At 44.1% G+C, this 16,909-nt stretch overlaps 1 protein-coding gene across 4 annotated transcripts in view; it reads left to right on the forward strand.

The window, feature by feature from the left end:
* Plekhh2 (pleckstrin homology, MyTH4 and FERM domain containing H2) overlaps positions 1 to 15,463 on the forward strand; it is a 95,799-nt gene extending 80,336 nt beyond the window's left edge. For all 4 annotated transcript variants that reach the window (XM_034514443.2, XM_076942391.1, XM_076942390.1 and 1 more), the window contains 6 exons: positions 1,179 to 1,320; positions 7,203 to 7,348; positions 8,185 to 8,314; positions 10,544 to 10,627; positions 12,392 to 12,526; positions 15,084 to 15,463. In XM_034514443.2, coding sequence (XP_034370334.2) covers positions 1,179 to 1,320; positions 7,203 to 7,348; positions 8,185 to 8,314; positions 10,544 to 10,627; positions 12,392 to 12,526; positions 15,084 to 15,269 — 823 coding nt within the window. In that variant the 3' untranslated portion in view covers positions 15,270 to 15,463. The remainder of the gene's footprint in view (positions 1 to 1,178; positions 1,321 to 7,202; positions 7,349 to 8,184; positions 8,315 to 10,543; positions 10,628 to 12,391; positions 12,527 to 15,083) is intronic.
* The last annotated feature ends 1,446 nt before the right edge of the window (positions 15,464 to 16,909 follow it).

Consider the following 16,909-nt stretch of genomic DNA (forward strand, 5'->3'; position numbering starts at 1 on the left):
ATCTTGTTTATATTTAGCAAGTTATGGAATTTTAATTATTTGGACTCAGGGATCAAAGGTCTAATTAATTGCCTTTGAACATACTCTCAGACACAATCACTTGGGAACTAGTATGTGAACTCTAACTTGCATGAAAAGGTTCTTAGTTGATTTGCTTTATTGCTGTGTGCTTGCAAAAGTCAAGGTGTGGCTTTAACAAAGCAAACTGGCAAGGGTCCTTCCTGAGGAGAACTCTCTTCCTCCTCCTCCTTGAAATCAAAGCTTATTTTTGGTAGACCTTTGTAGTTGCTGTTTTCTGCCCCATGGCTATGGTCTGACATTTCCCCCTTCCACGGTGAGCTAACCATTAGAGCACGTGCATCCATTGGCCTCTAAGGTGAAAGGATCTTGAGAGACCATTTAGTTTATCCTGTTTCACATGTTAAAGATTCCAGAATCAAAACTTTTTTCTTAACAATGAGATCTCAATGTATAACCCAGGTTGGCCCTGATGAATGTGCACACGTCTGCTGAGTGCAGGGATTGCAGGTGTGCACCCGCATGCCTGGCTGGCCTTCCTGCCGTGGCATGCAGACTTCTTGCTCACCTTTGCAATGCTTTCCTTATTCTCCAAAGCTCTGTCTAGCTCTTGAGGCCCAAGCTGTTTCTTGTAGGAGGCTGAGCCTCCCCTTCCTACTCGCTGCATTCCCAGACTGTGTGGGTCTGGGATTGGTTTCCCTGCTTTGCTAAAGCATTTCGATTTTCTTTCCCAGGCTGAACCTGGTGGGCATGCTGGAAACTAGAACACGCTAGAAAATGCACTGGTCCTTTTCTCCCTGTAGACATAACACATTCCTATTGTATCATGTAGTGATATGTTACAACTGTGGTGTATCGTCACTGACTTCCATGCGATGGTATAACTCAATGGCTCAGCACCTGCCCAGCTTGTGCCTGGTTCTATCTCTGTCATGGAAAAAGAGGTACAGTGAGATAGCACACACGCATACACACACACTCACATACATACACTTACACACTCACACACATACACTCACACACATACACACATTCATACACATATAATCACATACATATACATACATACATACATACTTATTAATACACAAAATAAATGTAGAATTGTTAATCAAAAATTAAAATATCATGAGAAATTTTCTTTTCTTTTTTTTCCCCAGACTGTATTTCTCAATGCAAGCTCGTGGAGAGACCGATCGAGAGAAGCTGCTGTTGTTGTATCAGACAAATGATCAAATCATAAATGGCCTTTTCCCTCTGAACAAGGATCTGGCGTTAGAAATGGCAGCGCTCTTAGCTCAGGTAACTTTCATGTTGTCTAAATTAGCTCGAGGAGAGGGAACGGTGCTGGTTTCCTCAGTTAAATGCAGTAAAGCAGGACACCTTCAGCAAGCCTTAGGATTCACTTTGCTGTAATTAAGAAGCCGTTGGAAACTGCAGGCGTTAGCACTAACTACATCATTGTTCTCTGACCCTGACAAACCTCTGGCCTAGAGTGAGACTGACATTCCATAAAGGGGAACGCATTTCCTAGTTCTTTTGAAAGTGTTGCCTGAGGCTTTGCAGTGTTCCGTGGTGGCACCAAAGACGCTGTCAATCGAAGGAGGGTGGGGAGGGCACACTTGGATAAAGCCGAAGCACCTGCTTTATATACCTACCTATCAGTTAGGAGCAAGTTTGGACTTCAACACGTACACACAAATTAATAATAGTGAATTAACCAAACAGAAGTGTAGTGACTATATACCTGTATCTCAGCACTTGGGAGACTGAAGCAGGAAGGTCATGTGTTGAAGGCCAGCCTGGGCTACCTTATCAAGAGCCTACCCCAAAAGGAAAAGGGAAAAAAGTTTGATTCCCACAAGGTAAACATCACATACTGATGTCTCTGCAGAGCTGTCAGGACTTTGTCCTTGTACCCATTCTACTACCCATGGGTGTCATCCTCACTGTCCTAGGGTCTGCTAGAGTCCCAGCGTGTTCCAGGAATCAGGAAGGCAGGCTGAGCAGAGCATGCCTTCCTGGCTTTGGGAAAAGTCTCATAACTTACACAGCCCAGATTTTAATGGAGACCCATGGTCTTGCCTGCCTATGCAGGAGGCCAGGAAGTCATCCCTGCCAGCCAGCAATGTGCCTAGACCATTAAAGTCTTCATCCTCAAGAAGGGGTTGTAAAATACACACCCAAGTCTACTGAGGGGAGCATATAAGCTTCCCCCCTTTTTTTTTCAGAGCTGAGGACCAAACCCAGGGCCTTGCGCTTGCTAGGCAAGCGCTCTACCACTGAGCTAAATCCCCAACCCCACATCATTCATTCTTTACCTCATCCACCACCCAGGGTGATGATTCCCACATCTCTGCACTCCAGTCCACACCTGTCTAATGGGTACTGGAAACTGTCCGTTACCTCCCTTTCACTACCTTCTACACCTTCATCATGTCTCCCCAGTCCTCTGGGGGATCCCCACCGCCTTTCCCTGTTCTCCCTCCCTTACCTCATCTTTTCACTTTGAGCTCATACTTCTTCCTCTGCTCACCCCTCTCTATTGGAACTCCATTGCTGTGCTTCAGACCTGCCTCAAGTCCTTTGCTGCCCAACACAGTTCCTCCCTCCAATGTGGTCCTCCACAAAGTTATCCTTCACACAGATGCTAGAGGGATTTTCCCAGTTATCCACTGATGTCTAACAAGTGATTTGAAGTTGAATGTGGTGATGAATGCCTGTAGCTGATAATCCTAGCTCTTGAGAGGCAGAGGCAGAAAGATCACAAGTTCAGGGCAAGCCTGGACTACATAGCAAGTTTTAGGACAACCTGGGATACATACTGAGACCTTACCACAAAAACAAACAAAGCAGAAAAGCACAGCCAACAATAATCAAAAGCTCTAAAAGTAATTCGAGCAGATATGCAAAAGGAATTTGGTCTGTTTTCTGTGGCTTCAGTTAGCTTAGCCTGGGGGGACAGCTGTGACACAAGGGTGAGGGCTGGAGTCACTGGCAGGCTCATTTGCATGTCTGCCTGTAATGCTGGCTCACCTCTGAGACTTCTGCAAGGACTGTCCTCTCTACAGTGTTATACACGATAAACATTACATGTAGTGTCTTTGAGGGACTCTTCGAGCTTCCAACCAGGATGGTGATTGAAGAGACAAGAAGGAAAATCTGTCCTTTTCCTCAGGCCTGAGACCAGAAGCTGGCACGGTGACACTTTACACAGCGTTAGTACCTGACAAAGAAAGCAAAGACAGATGTCATCTCATTCACACCTAAGATCATTCATGATCTGCCCTGGCAGCTGCCTCTACAGTCCCAGCATCCATAACTATCCCTACCTGGAGCTTGGGTCTGTGCAAAATCCTACACTTGTTTATGGCATCTGCTTCCTTCAGACTTTACTGATCTTCCTGGTTTTTCTCAGGTGTCTGGAATGGCTCTGCCTCTGCTCTGTCACTTGCTAATTTCGTCTTGACCTTTAGCTTCCCTTGTAGGTGTGTTTATACCAGGGATCCTTTCTGAATCCCTCCTGGTGGCTCCACTGGGCCTCTGGGGAATCTCTGTGATGTGTCACATATGTGTGTCCTGACGATGACTCATGACTCGTGGTTCTGCTTTGCTCCCCCCCCCCCCCACGGGCCACCGCGCCTGCCCCTCCTACTTAGCAGTCCTTCCCATGAGCAGTTTCCCTCACTGTTCTAGGAAGAATGGATACTTGGTAACTGAGTATACTCTTAGAATTTTTTTTTACTTTTAGAATTTTTAAAATCATCTGTACTTTAAAGCTTGCTTGCTGTACTCAGTGTTCTTTTGATACAAATGGTAAAGATAAGGGAAGGGACAGGCCCTTACTTTCTAGACAGTCAGAGAGATTCCATGCTGCTGGCTGATCTAGGGGTCACCTTTCCAGAGGCATAAATTCTCCATGAAAATCACTCTTGTCTTACTAACATTTAAGTTATCTTCTTTCCTTAGCTTTTAATTTTGTTAAAAAAAAAAAAAAACTTCTCTAAGAAAAATTAAATACAAATTTTTTAAGATTTTGTTTTTTAATTTCATGTGTATGAGGTTCTGTCTGAATGTTATGTCTATGTGCACCACATACATGCCATGTCCCAGGAGACCCCAAGAGGTCATCAGACCTTCTGGGGGTGGAGTTCCAGATCGCCGTAAGCCACCATGTGGGTGCTTGGAATCGAACCCAGGATCTCTGGAAGAGCAGTCAAAGAATGCTTTTAAATTCTGAGCTGTCTCTCCAGCCCTGAATTCACCTCTTAAGGATATGTATTTTTGACATTTTTGAAATGGGTCAGAAAGATGAGACCATACACCAAGAACATTTGGAGCATATGAATGCACTAAAAAGTATAATGTATATAAGGATAAAATTCATTTTTTCCTCAGAGCATTGTTTTTGGAAGAAGATGGGTTTATTGAGTACACATAAGGGTGGTGGCTGGACAGCTACCTGCAGTCACCTCCAAATTTTTTGGAAGATTAAATCATAATAAAGGGGGCTGGAGAGATGGCTCAGTGGTTAAGAGCACTGACTGCTCTTCCAGAGGTCCTGAGTTCAATTCCCAGCAACCACATGGTGGCTCACAACCATCTGTAATGGGATCTGATGCTCTGTTCTAGTGTGTGTCTGAAGAGAGTGACAGTGTACTCATATACATAAAATTTAAAAATGAATTAAAACATAATAACCCTGCTAAGCAATGTAGGTAAGTTATTTATTCTTTGGCAGATTGAACCTGTGGAGGCCTTATTGATGTTGCATGGCTTTTAAAAAAATAATAATAATAATAATAAAACACTGAGTGAGTGAATGAGTGAGTCAGAAGACGCTTCACAGGAGTTAGTTCTCTCCTACCAGTGGGGCCAGGTGATAGCAAAGGCAAATGCCCTTACCCACTGAGCCATCTTGCCAGCACAATGCTGTAGCTTAGTGATGGCGGAGTGCTTGGGGTCCATCTCTGTGTTGGCTGGTTTTAGGTCAACTTGACACAAGCTATAGTCATCAGAGAGGAGGGAACCTCAGCTGAGAAAACGCCTCCGGAAAGTCCAGCTGTACGGCATTGTTTTAGATTAGTGCTCAATGGGGGAGGGCCCAACCTATTGTGGGTGGTGCCATCCCTGAGCTGTGGTCCTGGGTTCTAATAAGAAAGCAGGCTAAACAAGCCAGTAAGCCACACCTCACCTTGGCCTCTGTATCTGCTCCTGCCTCCAGGATCTTGTCCTGACTTCTTTTGGTGATGAACAGTGATGTGGAAGTGTAAGCTAAACCCTTTCCTCTCCAACTTGCTTTTTGGCCATGGCGTTTCATTGAAGCAACAGCAATCCTAAGGCAATCTCTCATTTGTTGAGTGTCTAGTCAAGCACTTGTTTTGTGTGGGCATGTAGGGGTTATCTGAGCTGACTGGCTGCAAACACTGATTGTGTTTGTTCTATGCTAATGGTATGTCAGACACTAGATAGGGAGACACTGAACTTGAACAAGCCACAAAAGGTCCCCAAGAGGTAGGTTGCCTTGAATGGTGTACTGCTGCTGGTAGCTATTGTCAGAGGCCATGGGGCTGGTCTAGGTTTTGCAGGTAACTGTGTGAACGCTCCCTGCAGATAGGCAGGGACAATGTATGACTTGCCCTTTGGGAAGGATTTTGGTATGGTTGGGTGGACAGCTTTTATATTCTGTGAGGACACCATGGTTGTGAAGATGGAAATCATTAGGAACCAGGAACAGCAAGAAACTGTAGAGCAGAGCCACACTCAACCAACAAGTGTAAACGGAGTTACAGAACCTAGAAACCTACAAGTATAGGCTGGAAGGGCAAAGTGGGTGAAGGGTCAGACCCCTCAGTTTATGAATTAGAACAGAGGAGGCGTAGAGGGAGCTCCTCAGAACCTCTGGTTGTGTCACAGCCTCAACTGAGGGGGGCAACATTTAAAACAGAACACGAGCGCTCTGTGAGACTGCTGGGGCCTGACGGACCTCCAGCTGCTTGTTGGGGAGGTACTGTGGGTAGGCACTTAGTAGGGCATCATCTAAATGATCCCCATCCGGTCTTCCTCCTTGAGCACCCTTTGGTTCCCCGTATGAGGCATTCGTTATGGTTTATGAGAGTATTTGATTATGCCTCTGTCTCTCCTCCCTGATGGTAAAGTCATTGCAGGTGGACTGGACGCTCAGCTTTTCCTCAATTGCAGCTTTTACTGTAGCACCCGACTCTCGGTGGAGTCTGAATACGGTCTCGGGTGCAGGGATTGGTAGGTAGTTGGAGGAATGACAGTCAGATAAGTAGGTGTCAGAGATGGCTGTTGTGTGATCTATAGTGGCTAAACATTCTGTCATCAGGGGAGAGCAGGGTATGAAGGGCTGTATTCTTAAGAATATTCAGCTAATAGGAAGTGCTGGTGAGTTCAGAAACATTGACAGAAAAACTAGGAGGAGTAGAGTGAGACTGTGTCTCACTGCCATTATATGAAAGAGACCCTTACAAAGCCCAACTGATATTGTTGCAAATTTTCTTAGTCTTTTCTTCCCCTTTTGTTTGAACTATTATTTCACCAGATTTACCAGTGCTTAGAGTAGCCCTTTACAAGACAAGACTGCCCTATGTTATACTCAGTAATAGGCTTGCTTTCTCTTAGTGATTACTACGGAGGTTTTTAGTTTCTTTTCTATTGCTGCGATAGAATATTCTGATAAAAGTGGCTTAAGGGAGCTCACAGATCACATGACTGGTCACACTCCACCCACAGTCAAAGAAATACAGGTATTCATCCGTTGTTCTCTGTCCCTGATTATGGATATCATGTGACCACTGTGGCTTCCCTACTATGGTGGACTGTAAAATGGAACTAACCAAGAGCCAAACTAAACCTTTCTCAAGTGGCCATCACCAGAGTGCCCTCTCATGACAACAGGAAAAGAGACTCAGAACAGGAGTTCCAAATGGAAATGGGGCAGAAGTATTTGTCACAGAATTCCTCGTAGGGTAGATTTCAAGGGAAATATATGTTTAAGACAACAGCTCATACCTACGATTATAAATTTTACCGTCACACAATCATGACACATAGACTTGTGTTTTACACACACAAAAGATGTCTCAAAGAACAAAAGTAACTTGCTTTCTGAAAGCTGTTCTCACTGTCCTGTGTTTTCTCTTCCGGGGATTTCCTCCCAGGTGGATCTTGGGGATTTTGAAAGACCTTTCTCAACTCCAGCTGGGCATGTGACTAACCAGTGCAAAGCAAGTCAAACCCTCAAACAAGTCATAGAGAAATTTTACCCTAAACGGTACCGAGAAGGATGCTCTGAGGAACAGTTAAGGTAAGATGGTGTTTTCAGCTTTGTAGAGGGGTGGGGTTGTACTAGGAATTTAACAATAATTTCTGTATGGATCTTTTCTTAGAACATTTAATTCCAATGTATCCCAAGAGGTTTTACCTATTTTATGGTGACATAAATAAGTTTATATGGGTTGGGTTTTTGTTTTGTTTGTTTTTTGTTTTGTTTTGTTTTGTTTTTTGGAGGCAGTCTGATGTAGCCCAGGCTAGCCTCATACTTGGTATGAGCTGAAGATCACCCTAAATTCCTGATCCTCCAGCTTTTCTCTCCAAAATGTTGAAATTACAGGTGTGTACCAGTAATTGTCCAGTTTTGGAACAACTTTTTAAGTAAAAATTACCATAATTAAGACCATCGTTCTGTTTAATCTCAATCCCTGATTAATTCTGATCATAAAGAAGGTTTTAGCTACACAGTGGAGGTAGCTGGCCCTGGGTTCAGTCTGAGAATAACTGCAGTCAGCATTCCTCCAAACTGTACCATTTGGACACCACTGCTAGTGTTGAATTTTGAAAAATGAAAATATTGTCTGGAGAAATTACCTGGCACCCTGACTCATGCTAGACTGGTGTTAGCTGTGTAGGTGATAAAGACTCCTTACTAGATTGTGTTGAGCACTTCAGTATCAGAATTTGGTGGAAGTTTTTAGGAAAGGTGAGGAGTGCATCAAAGGGGGTTGGGGGTGGCGCTGAACAGGCCTTCGGAAGGATGACACTACTCATTACTCATGGTTTTGCTTTTGTCTCTTGTTTTTGTTCTTTTTTTTTTCTTTTTTCTTTTTTCTTTCTTTCTTTCTTTTTTTTTTTTTTTCTGTTTAGGCAGCTTTACCAGCGACTCTCGACCAGATGGATGGCCCTCCGGGGACACAGTGCGGCTGACTGCGTGCGCATTTACTTGACAGTAGCCAGGAAGTGGCCATTCTTTGGCGCCAAGTTGTTCTTTGCAAAAGTAAGAAAGAATGGGAAGAGGACTCATAATACTCTCCCCCCCCTCCTCCCCCCCCCTTCCCCCTCCCGCCCAGTATACACATCTGGCCACATTTACCCTGATATACCATATTTGGTTTCATTAAAAAAAAAAAAAAATGAGGAAATTCTCAGCAATTTAAGCAAGTGAGGAATGCTGGGAAATGGAGAACAGTCCCTTTCTCTTCTCCCCCTCTTCATCTCCCACCCCAACCCACCCCCACACTGAACCATTTGGGGAGTTATAGGCCACTCCATCAGGTGAGCTAGCTGAACCTCCTTCTCTCCACTCACCCCCATCACTCACTAGCTGTATCACTCATTGGCCTTATTACTTAATGAGTGTTTACTGAGTCCTGTTTGGTAACCATTGAGATAAGCTCCAGGGACCCATAAAGCACAGGGTTTGCAGTGCTATGTACCAGACTTCAGGGCAGTTCTCAGCATGGCCCGATGTTGCCCTGTGTGGGAAGTACCCTTTGAGGAGAACAGACCGAGCGCTGTAGAAACACTGGGCAGGGGACAGCCCTGCCTGGGAGGCAGCTGGCCAGTTCGAGGGAAGGCCTACGCCTTTTCTTTTGGGAACATTTGGTTTTCAGTTTTGGTGCTGGGCACTGAAGCCAGATCCTCTAGCACACGGAGGACAGGCTCTCCCCTGGAGCCATACCACCAGCCCCGAACTGTGACTTGTACTTCTCTTTCTTAAATGACTTGGGATGCTTTGATTTCAAAGATGTATCATCCTGTCTTGCATTCTTTCCCTCTAGTGTGTGTGTACTCTAGAGAGTGAGCCCACAATCCTCCTCTGGTGCCCTCTACCAGGGTTTGGAAGTAATTATCACTTAATAAATACTTGCTAAAGAGCGGGCTACTCTGGGCAGATTGGTCAGACTATCTGATCTAAGTTTTCTCATCCTTTGATAAACAGTGTGGACTAGAAAAGTCAAATCCCAGGAATCTTCTGTCCCTGGCCCTTAAGGGTAGAAATTGGTTTTGCTACCAGAACTAAAAGCCACTCACCAAGATATCAGAAAAATCATACCTGTTATATACTGTAAACATCTATACAGTATATGTGCAGGGAATTCAAGGGGTGTTCTTATTGTTACTTTTCAACATAAAGAATAGCGTGGCGGTACATTCCTTAGTCCCAGCTACTCAGGAGCCTGATGCAGGATTAATTGAGAATAGTAATAAGAGACCAGCCTAGGTAATATAATGAGACCATGTCTAAAAACAGATGGATAATTAATTAATAGACTTGAAATGTGGACTGTTTTACAATGAATTTTAACCCTAACTTCAGCATGGGAAGTGCTGCTAACATGCACACACACACACCCGCACACACACACATACACACACTGCTCTCTCCTGGGGCCATCATTAGCTATGACGCTGTGTTTGATGTTACAGGACCAGCGTTTGTCTATCTTTAGAACAGGGAGGCACTTCCCTTGTCAGCTTCATGGTACCCCTCCCCGAATTTCCATAATTGTGGGAAAAATACACATGACAAATAATAATCTACTGATATGGCAGTTTTAAAAGGATGTACTCAGGTGTTGAGTACATCGCACTGCATCACAGCTGTCCTGCCTCTGTAGCCCAGGCTGGCCTGGAAATCACTCTGTAGACCAGGCTGGCCTCTCACTCAGAGATCCACCTGCCTCTGCCTCCCCAGTGCTGGGATTAAAGGTGTGCACCACCACCACCCGGCTCTTCTTTTTTCTTTCTTCTATTTCTGTTAGACATTGAATATCAGGAAAAGTATGCACATGTCACCACAATCCTTCACGCCTCCTAGTGTGAGCACCTTAGAAATAATGGTGCTGGGTTTCTGGGTTTTTTTTTTTTTTTTTTTTTTTTTTTTTTGTAACAAGACCCTAAAACTTTTGACAGCTGTGTAATTTGTGAAACAAAAAGATGTAAAAATTAGTGTTCTTGTGTGGAAGATGAGAAAACTGAGCCCTCGTGGTATAAGAGGTTTGTCCAAATGCACACATTACTAGACAAAGATTCGAGCCCGCAAGCCAGATGGCCTAAACCGAATCACTGCAGAACTTCAGGGCGCCACACTGCCCTCGCTCCAGGAGAGACTTCCAGTGTCTTTGCTAGGTTTGAAAAAGGCAGATCTTACATTCATATAGACTTAAAAAAATACAGCTGTAATTATGCATGTATAAAGCAGAATATTTTCACTTCTCTGTAGCCCATAACACCATCAACACTTGGCAATTTCGTGTGGCTGGCTGTCCATGAAAATGGGTTGAGCATCCTAGAATACTCCTCCATGGTAAGATCAAACCTGATATCTGTAATTGAATCTTTGATTTCTACTGCTCAGGGTACAGTAAGCAGAAGGCAAAGCTATTCTGAACTGCTATATTCTGATTTTCCTCTGAGCTTAAAAAATACTTTTCCTAATACTCTCTAATAAAGTCACTTTGCAAATAAAATTATGTTACAGTCTAGTATTTCAAAATAATATGAGACAGGCTGAGCTGAGTATGGAAAAATATTAAGATGCTAAGATTAAGTTGCAGTCATGGTTCGTGTGTGTGTGTGTGTGTGTGTGTGTGTGTGTGTGTGTAAACTCGAGGGTAGGTCAGAGGACAACTTGCTGGAGTCAGTTCTCTCCTTCCAGTGTATGGGTCCCAAGATCAAACTCAGGTGGCCAGCCTTGGCAGCAAGCACCTTGCACCCTTATGGCCATATAACTGGCCCCCTACAGGGTTTTTTTTTCTGTATAAAATAGGAATGTTTAAGTTATTAGAAAGTAGAAACTTGTCAAAGTTTAAATTTTCAGTTTGTCTAGTTTTCAGTAATGCCATCAACTTCACACATATCAAGGTTGCATAGCTACTAAAACCAGCTTTAAGCGTACATAATTTAAAATGGACTCAAACTGGACATTGTGGCACATTCTGGTAGTTCCCAAGTTGAAGACACTGAGACAGGAAGGTCTGGGCTACATAGTAAGATCTTGTCTCATTTTTTCAACATAGAAAAAAGAAAAAAAAAATCAACCATTCCTTTTATGTGTTCATTTATTTATGTGAAGTTATCATGGTCTATCATATTGTGTGGACTATTTGGTAATTTTTGTTGTACTGGGACCTCACAAATGTTTGTGTCCTCCCACTGAGCTACCCCAGTCTGGTGGGTGGTAATTGAGGCTTTAAAGATAGTGTGCGAACTCTGCCCTGCAACAGTCAGAGAGCACTGGAAAATTCTTGTTTTTATTTTTGAAATGCAAATATAATTACATCATATCCCTCTTTTCTTTCCTTCTTACAGCCCCTCCCATGGAACCTCACCAATTCTCACTCAAATTCATGGCCTCTTTTTCTTCAATTGCTGTTACACACCCATCTGTACACACACACACACACACACACACACACCCCACATTACTTAAGATAGTAACAGAATGGTTTTGCTCTTGAGCAGCCAGCCGGGCAACCGTGTAAGATGGTGTGCCACGTGTCCATTTGTTGTCCCAGGAAGACGGTCTAGGAGAAATTTGAAGCACAATGCTGAGTAGTGTGGATGATGCTGTTTCTGTTTATATAAAAGTCTGCCTAGCAAGGGAAACATGGATCTGTCAATACAGTGTTTGATCATTGGGCCTTAAAATGATCAATTTTATGTGGATCAACCTTACAAAGAAGTCTAAGTGAATATATAAAAATATATTAACAATGATTTTCTACTGGGTGCTGTGAATGAGTGTTGATAGTTTTCTAATTTCAGTTTCTCATGGTCAAATGCATAGATTGATGACCCCTAAATAAACTTAATATGACTATTACTTACATTCATCAAAATAGACTTGATTTTAGAGAAATTATGTTTGCTGTAATGTATCAGTATCTGTGTCATCATAATGTGTCAGTATCTATGTCTTGTTTGCATTTGCTCTAATATATCAGTATCTGCTGGTAATGTATCAGTACCCAAGTCTTGTTTGCATTTGCTATAATGTATCAGTATCTGAGTCACTTCCTCTTTTTTAGTGTGAGCAGCACATAATAGTTTCTCTCCCTTCTCTTTGAAGAGGTTGGTGATCAGCTATGTGTACAAGGGTCTGATGACCTTTGGGGGCTACCAAGAGGATTTTATGGTAGTCATTAGTACACAGTCAAAAGAGCGGCCAACAGAGAAGCTACTGTTTGCCATGGCAAAACCCAAGGTGAGTGGAAGCCTTTCTGCCAGCTTGCCAGCTGGCTGCTTTTTCATGGGAACACACGTTCTTGCACATAGAGCATCCCAGGTTGAAACAGGCATTGCTTAACCAATCCTGAGTTCAAATCCTGGCTTGCTTAATCTAAGTTCTGTTTTCTTTCTCTAACATGGCCTGATACTACCTGCTTCTTTTAGCTTAAGAACTAAGTGAAAGCCAGGCATGGTGGTGCACGCCTTTAACTCCAGCACTTGAGAGACAGAGACAGGCAATCTCTGTGAGTTCGAAGCCAGCCTGCTGTACATAGTAAGTTCTAGGACAGGCAGGGCTACAGAAAGACCCTGTCTCAAAACAAGACAAAACAAAAATAACAAGTTGAAATTTTCCAAGTGGGCCAGTGCCTGGTGATGGAAGTTTTAAAAGCAGTGGTTGCTAGCGTTCAGGAGTGGGATCGGGAGGGGTTGGAGTTAAAAGGCAGTGAGGTTACTTTAGATCACTGTCTCAAAAGAGCATGCGTGGAAAGTGGAGGTATTGTGGGTAGGTCCGGTGGCTTATCTACTTGTGGCTATTTGTTTTACCAACTCATCACGGTATAGCAGAGTTGTATAGTTAAGATGTCCTTGTTCCTTTGTTATATGTAACACTGTAGTTTCAATGTCTCTAAGTAAAGCAGCTTTTTAAAAGTCTGCATCCTAAAATGTCACTCAGCTCTGAGGGGGAGCTCAGTGGAGGAGTCCTGGAATTCAAGCCCTAGTTTTGGGGGGGAAAACATCTAATTCCAGTAAAAGAGAATAAGAAATTGCTTTTCCTAGAACTTTCAACTTTAAAAAATATTGTATGACATTTATTTATGTTACATGTGTGTTTATGTGCACAGCACATGTAAGGAAGGATGACTTGGGGGGTTGGGTTCCCCTCCCACCACCAAGAGGATACTAGCATCCAAGCCAAAGGGTCCAGCTGCAAGTACCTTTACCCACTCAGCCACTTCTCAAGCCTATTTGTCTGTTTTCATGGTAGCTATCTTGGCTGGCTAGGTCTGTGTTGTAAGTTAGAGCAGTTAACTACGGAGTGCAAAAGACCACGGTACCTTCACTGTTTTCACTTTAATAGAATTGGTATGACACTTTCTTAATGCCAGCTGTCGCATTCCCTAGCATGGTCACTAAGCTTGACTGGACTTTGAGAGTCATTCTCACTGCCAGCTGGAGTAACAGGAGACGGTCATGGTGTCTTCATGGTACTAGGCTCTTTAACCTTTGTTTGATCTGGAGCAGTGGTTCTCAACCTTCCTAATGCTGTGGCCCTTTAATACGGTTCCTCATGTTGTGGTGACCTCCAGTTATCCAAACCCCAGGAACATCACCCCCCCCCCCCCCCCCCCCCCCGTATCAAGGAGTGAGAGGGGGGGGCCTTAGGTTTTAACAGCCCCTTCCCATAACCCAACCCCCCAAACCACAGGAGTAATCCCCCACCCAAGACGACACCTGATTTTCAGACACCCCACTCCCCTCAATTAGAGAGCCAGGGACCCCACCCAATGAGCCATTGCCACCCCTTCCCCACAGACCAGACAATGACGAGACTTACATACTCACCGTAATAGCCCCAGACCCTTAACAGTTTTGATGTTTGTGTCCCCCCAGCTACCCCAGACCTGAACACACCCCGTACACACCCACCACATACAAATTGTTCATCATAGTGTGTTATCCAGTTTCTCATGTACATAACATACACACAAAGTCAAACACCACAGCACCTTTCCCACAATACCTGCTTCTTTTATCTCCCCTCCCCCACCCTGGGCCCACACCCCACCCCACCCCCCCAGCTAAACCTTCCAACCCTGTAAGTTGCCGGGCCCCCCAGTTTTAAAAAGAACAGCGTCAGAAAGGTCAAAAAAAGAGGATGCCAGGTTGAAGGTCCCCCCCCCCCCCCCACCAAATGTCACCCATGTGCCCTTATATCACCAGTTCAAATGTCCATGTTGCAAAGTGGCTAAAGTATCCCCATAAACATGGAAGTTAAGAGGTCTTACAGCCAAATTCCCGCCCCAGCCACTGCCCCCCAACCCCCTGAGGCCCCCTTTTATGGAGGAAGAAGACACCCCACCACCCAACCACACCTGCCCCTATTCCATTAGCAACTACGGAGTGCAAAAGACCACCTACCCACCAGCCCTTCCCCATTCCCAACACCACAAGCTTTTCTGACCCAGCCAGTCTCCCTCCTGCCATTCCTGGCCTCCCCCCCCAGCCACACCTTTGTTTTGACTGCTGGATCTGGAGCACCCCCAATGAATACGGTTCCCCATCCAGTTAAAAATTACTTCCTTTCCACTTCCTAACTGTAATTTTGCTACTGTTATGAGTCATAATGTAAGTATCTAATATACAGGATATCTGACATGTGACCCCTCCAAAGGAGTCAGGACCCTCAGGCTGAGAACCTCTGCCCTAGAGAGAAAGGCAGGGAGCTAGACTGGCCAAATGCAAATGAGATCGCCCAAGGACAGAGGAGAGCACTTCTCAGGAGCCTGACAGGGTGGGTTTTCTCGTTTTAGATTCTTGAAATTACCCTTCTGATGGCCAGTTACATCAACAACTTCTATCAGCAAAAGACAGCGTTTCACCACCTCTCCGCTCCAGCACTGCTGTCACCCAGGACCCAGGGACCCCAAGCCAGAGCCATGGGCAGCCAGCCCCTTCCGTCCAACAGCAGATCTACCAAAGGCCCAACCTTACTCTGAAGCTCCTGAGACTGAACCTTCACTCCTCCACTACGTGGCTGCATCCGCTGCAAGCAAGCGTTTACACCCTGCCGACATGGCGCCCACACCAACACTCCAGACTGTAGCAGTAATGGGTTACTCTCTTACCTGACTATTAATATTTAGATAACAATAAACACAAAATGTGTCAACACACTCATTGTGTCTTAGGCAAAGTAGGTTAGAACTTGTCTTTTTTTCCTTTCCCCGTCTCCCTTCTTGGCCATCAGACATTGTGCAATGATGCTTCCCAGTTTGCTTTTAAATATCCTGGCAATCTTTTGAAAGGGAGATTCCAAACTCTCATTTGGTAAAACCAGTTGACTATCTGGAAAAGCTCACTGCCAAAGAATGCAAGTACTGGAATCAAATCTGCCTTTAGCTAATAACGCGGTCTTTGAGGAGTGAGGTTTAGTGTAGAATTCAGCTGTGGGAACATATACAGGGGGGCAAGTTCTTAGAGCAAGTGCAGTAAATTGTCTGAGGCTGGGCGTCATTACATGAGACGACAGACCACTAACCAGAGCTGCCTCTGTGAGGTTAGGAAGTGTGTACCCTGCCACCTCTGTGGATCACTAGAGTGTGTAAAATGAGGTAGCGCGTCCAGGCATCCCTGCCTGTCAGCATAGCCTAAGATCACTGAACAGTGTACCACATTCAAATGTGTTTAATGCTAGCTTAGCTTGATCTTGCTTTGTTATAAATAGTGTCTTTGGAAACAAAGATGATCCTTAAAGCTTTGTCCTTCACACAGTCTTTTCTAATTCGAGTTTAAAAATATATTCCAAAGTAAATTCTAATAGAAAATACTTCGGCTGAAGGAAGTACATTTTGAGTTGAACTTGTCTCGAGATGCTGTAGTTATCCCATAGCTGTGGCAGAATGCTTGGCAAAAAAACAGTCTAAGTGAGACATGATTGTTTCTGCAGTTTCAGAGAGTTCTATCCCTGTGGCTTCGTCCTGTGCAGTCAGTGGCAGGAGCATGTGGCATAAGAGGTCTCTTCAAACTCATGGTAGACAGAAGCAGAGAGCAAGGAAGGGGCCAGAGAAAGGTGCAACTTCAAAACCATGTCCCCAGTGACTCACTTTCTCTAAGTTTCAACTCTCAAAATTTCTACCACCTTTCAAACCAGCACAAAGTCTGCAGTCCAAGTGTTCAACACACGAGCCTCTGGGAACATTTCATAGTGAAATCGTAACATTTACATTAAGTGGCCAATACATTTCAAGCTGGGCCAAGGTGATGTAATTAGTATTCCTGATAAGATGAAACTGTGATAAGATATGAAAATTCTATTATAAAGATGTTTAACCACAAGTCTACCTAATTTTATTTATGTGTAGAATGCTTGTATTTATTTTTAAACATATATTTATCATTTTGTGTGCCGTATTTTTTTTAAGCCGATTTGAGAAAGTGCTAGGTGCCCAATGAATTTGTTGGCAGAGCCTCTGTGTCCCCCTCTTTGCTGTGGCAGTGTCCTGTTCTCACACTAAGCCTTTTAAACACTCTCTACCCTTAGGAGTAAAGTCAGGAGACATGTCGCTCCCATCATATTCTACTGTCTTGGTAATGACAGATTTTTTTCAAGCCCCATAGACATGGCCTTCAAGTGTCT

Source organism: Arvicanthis niloticus, chromosome 11 (genome assembly GCF_011762505.2).
Source record: "Arvicanthis niloticus isolate mArvNil1 chromosome 11, mArvNil1.pat.X, whole genome shotgun sequence".
Lineage (NCBI taxonomy): Eukaryota > Metazoa > Chordata > Mammalia > Rodentia > Muridae > Arvicanthis > Arvicanthis niloticus.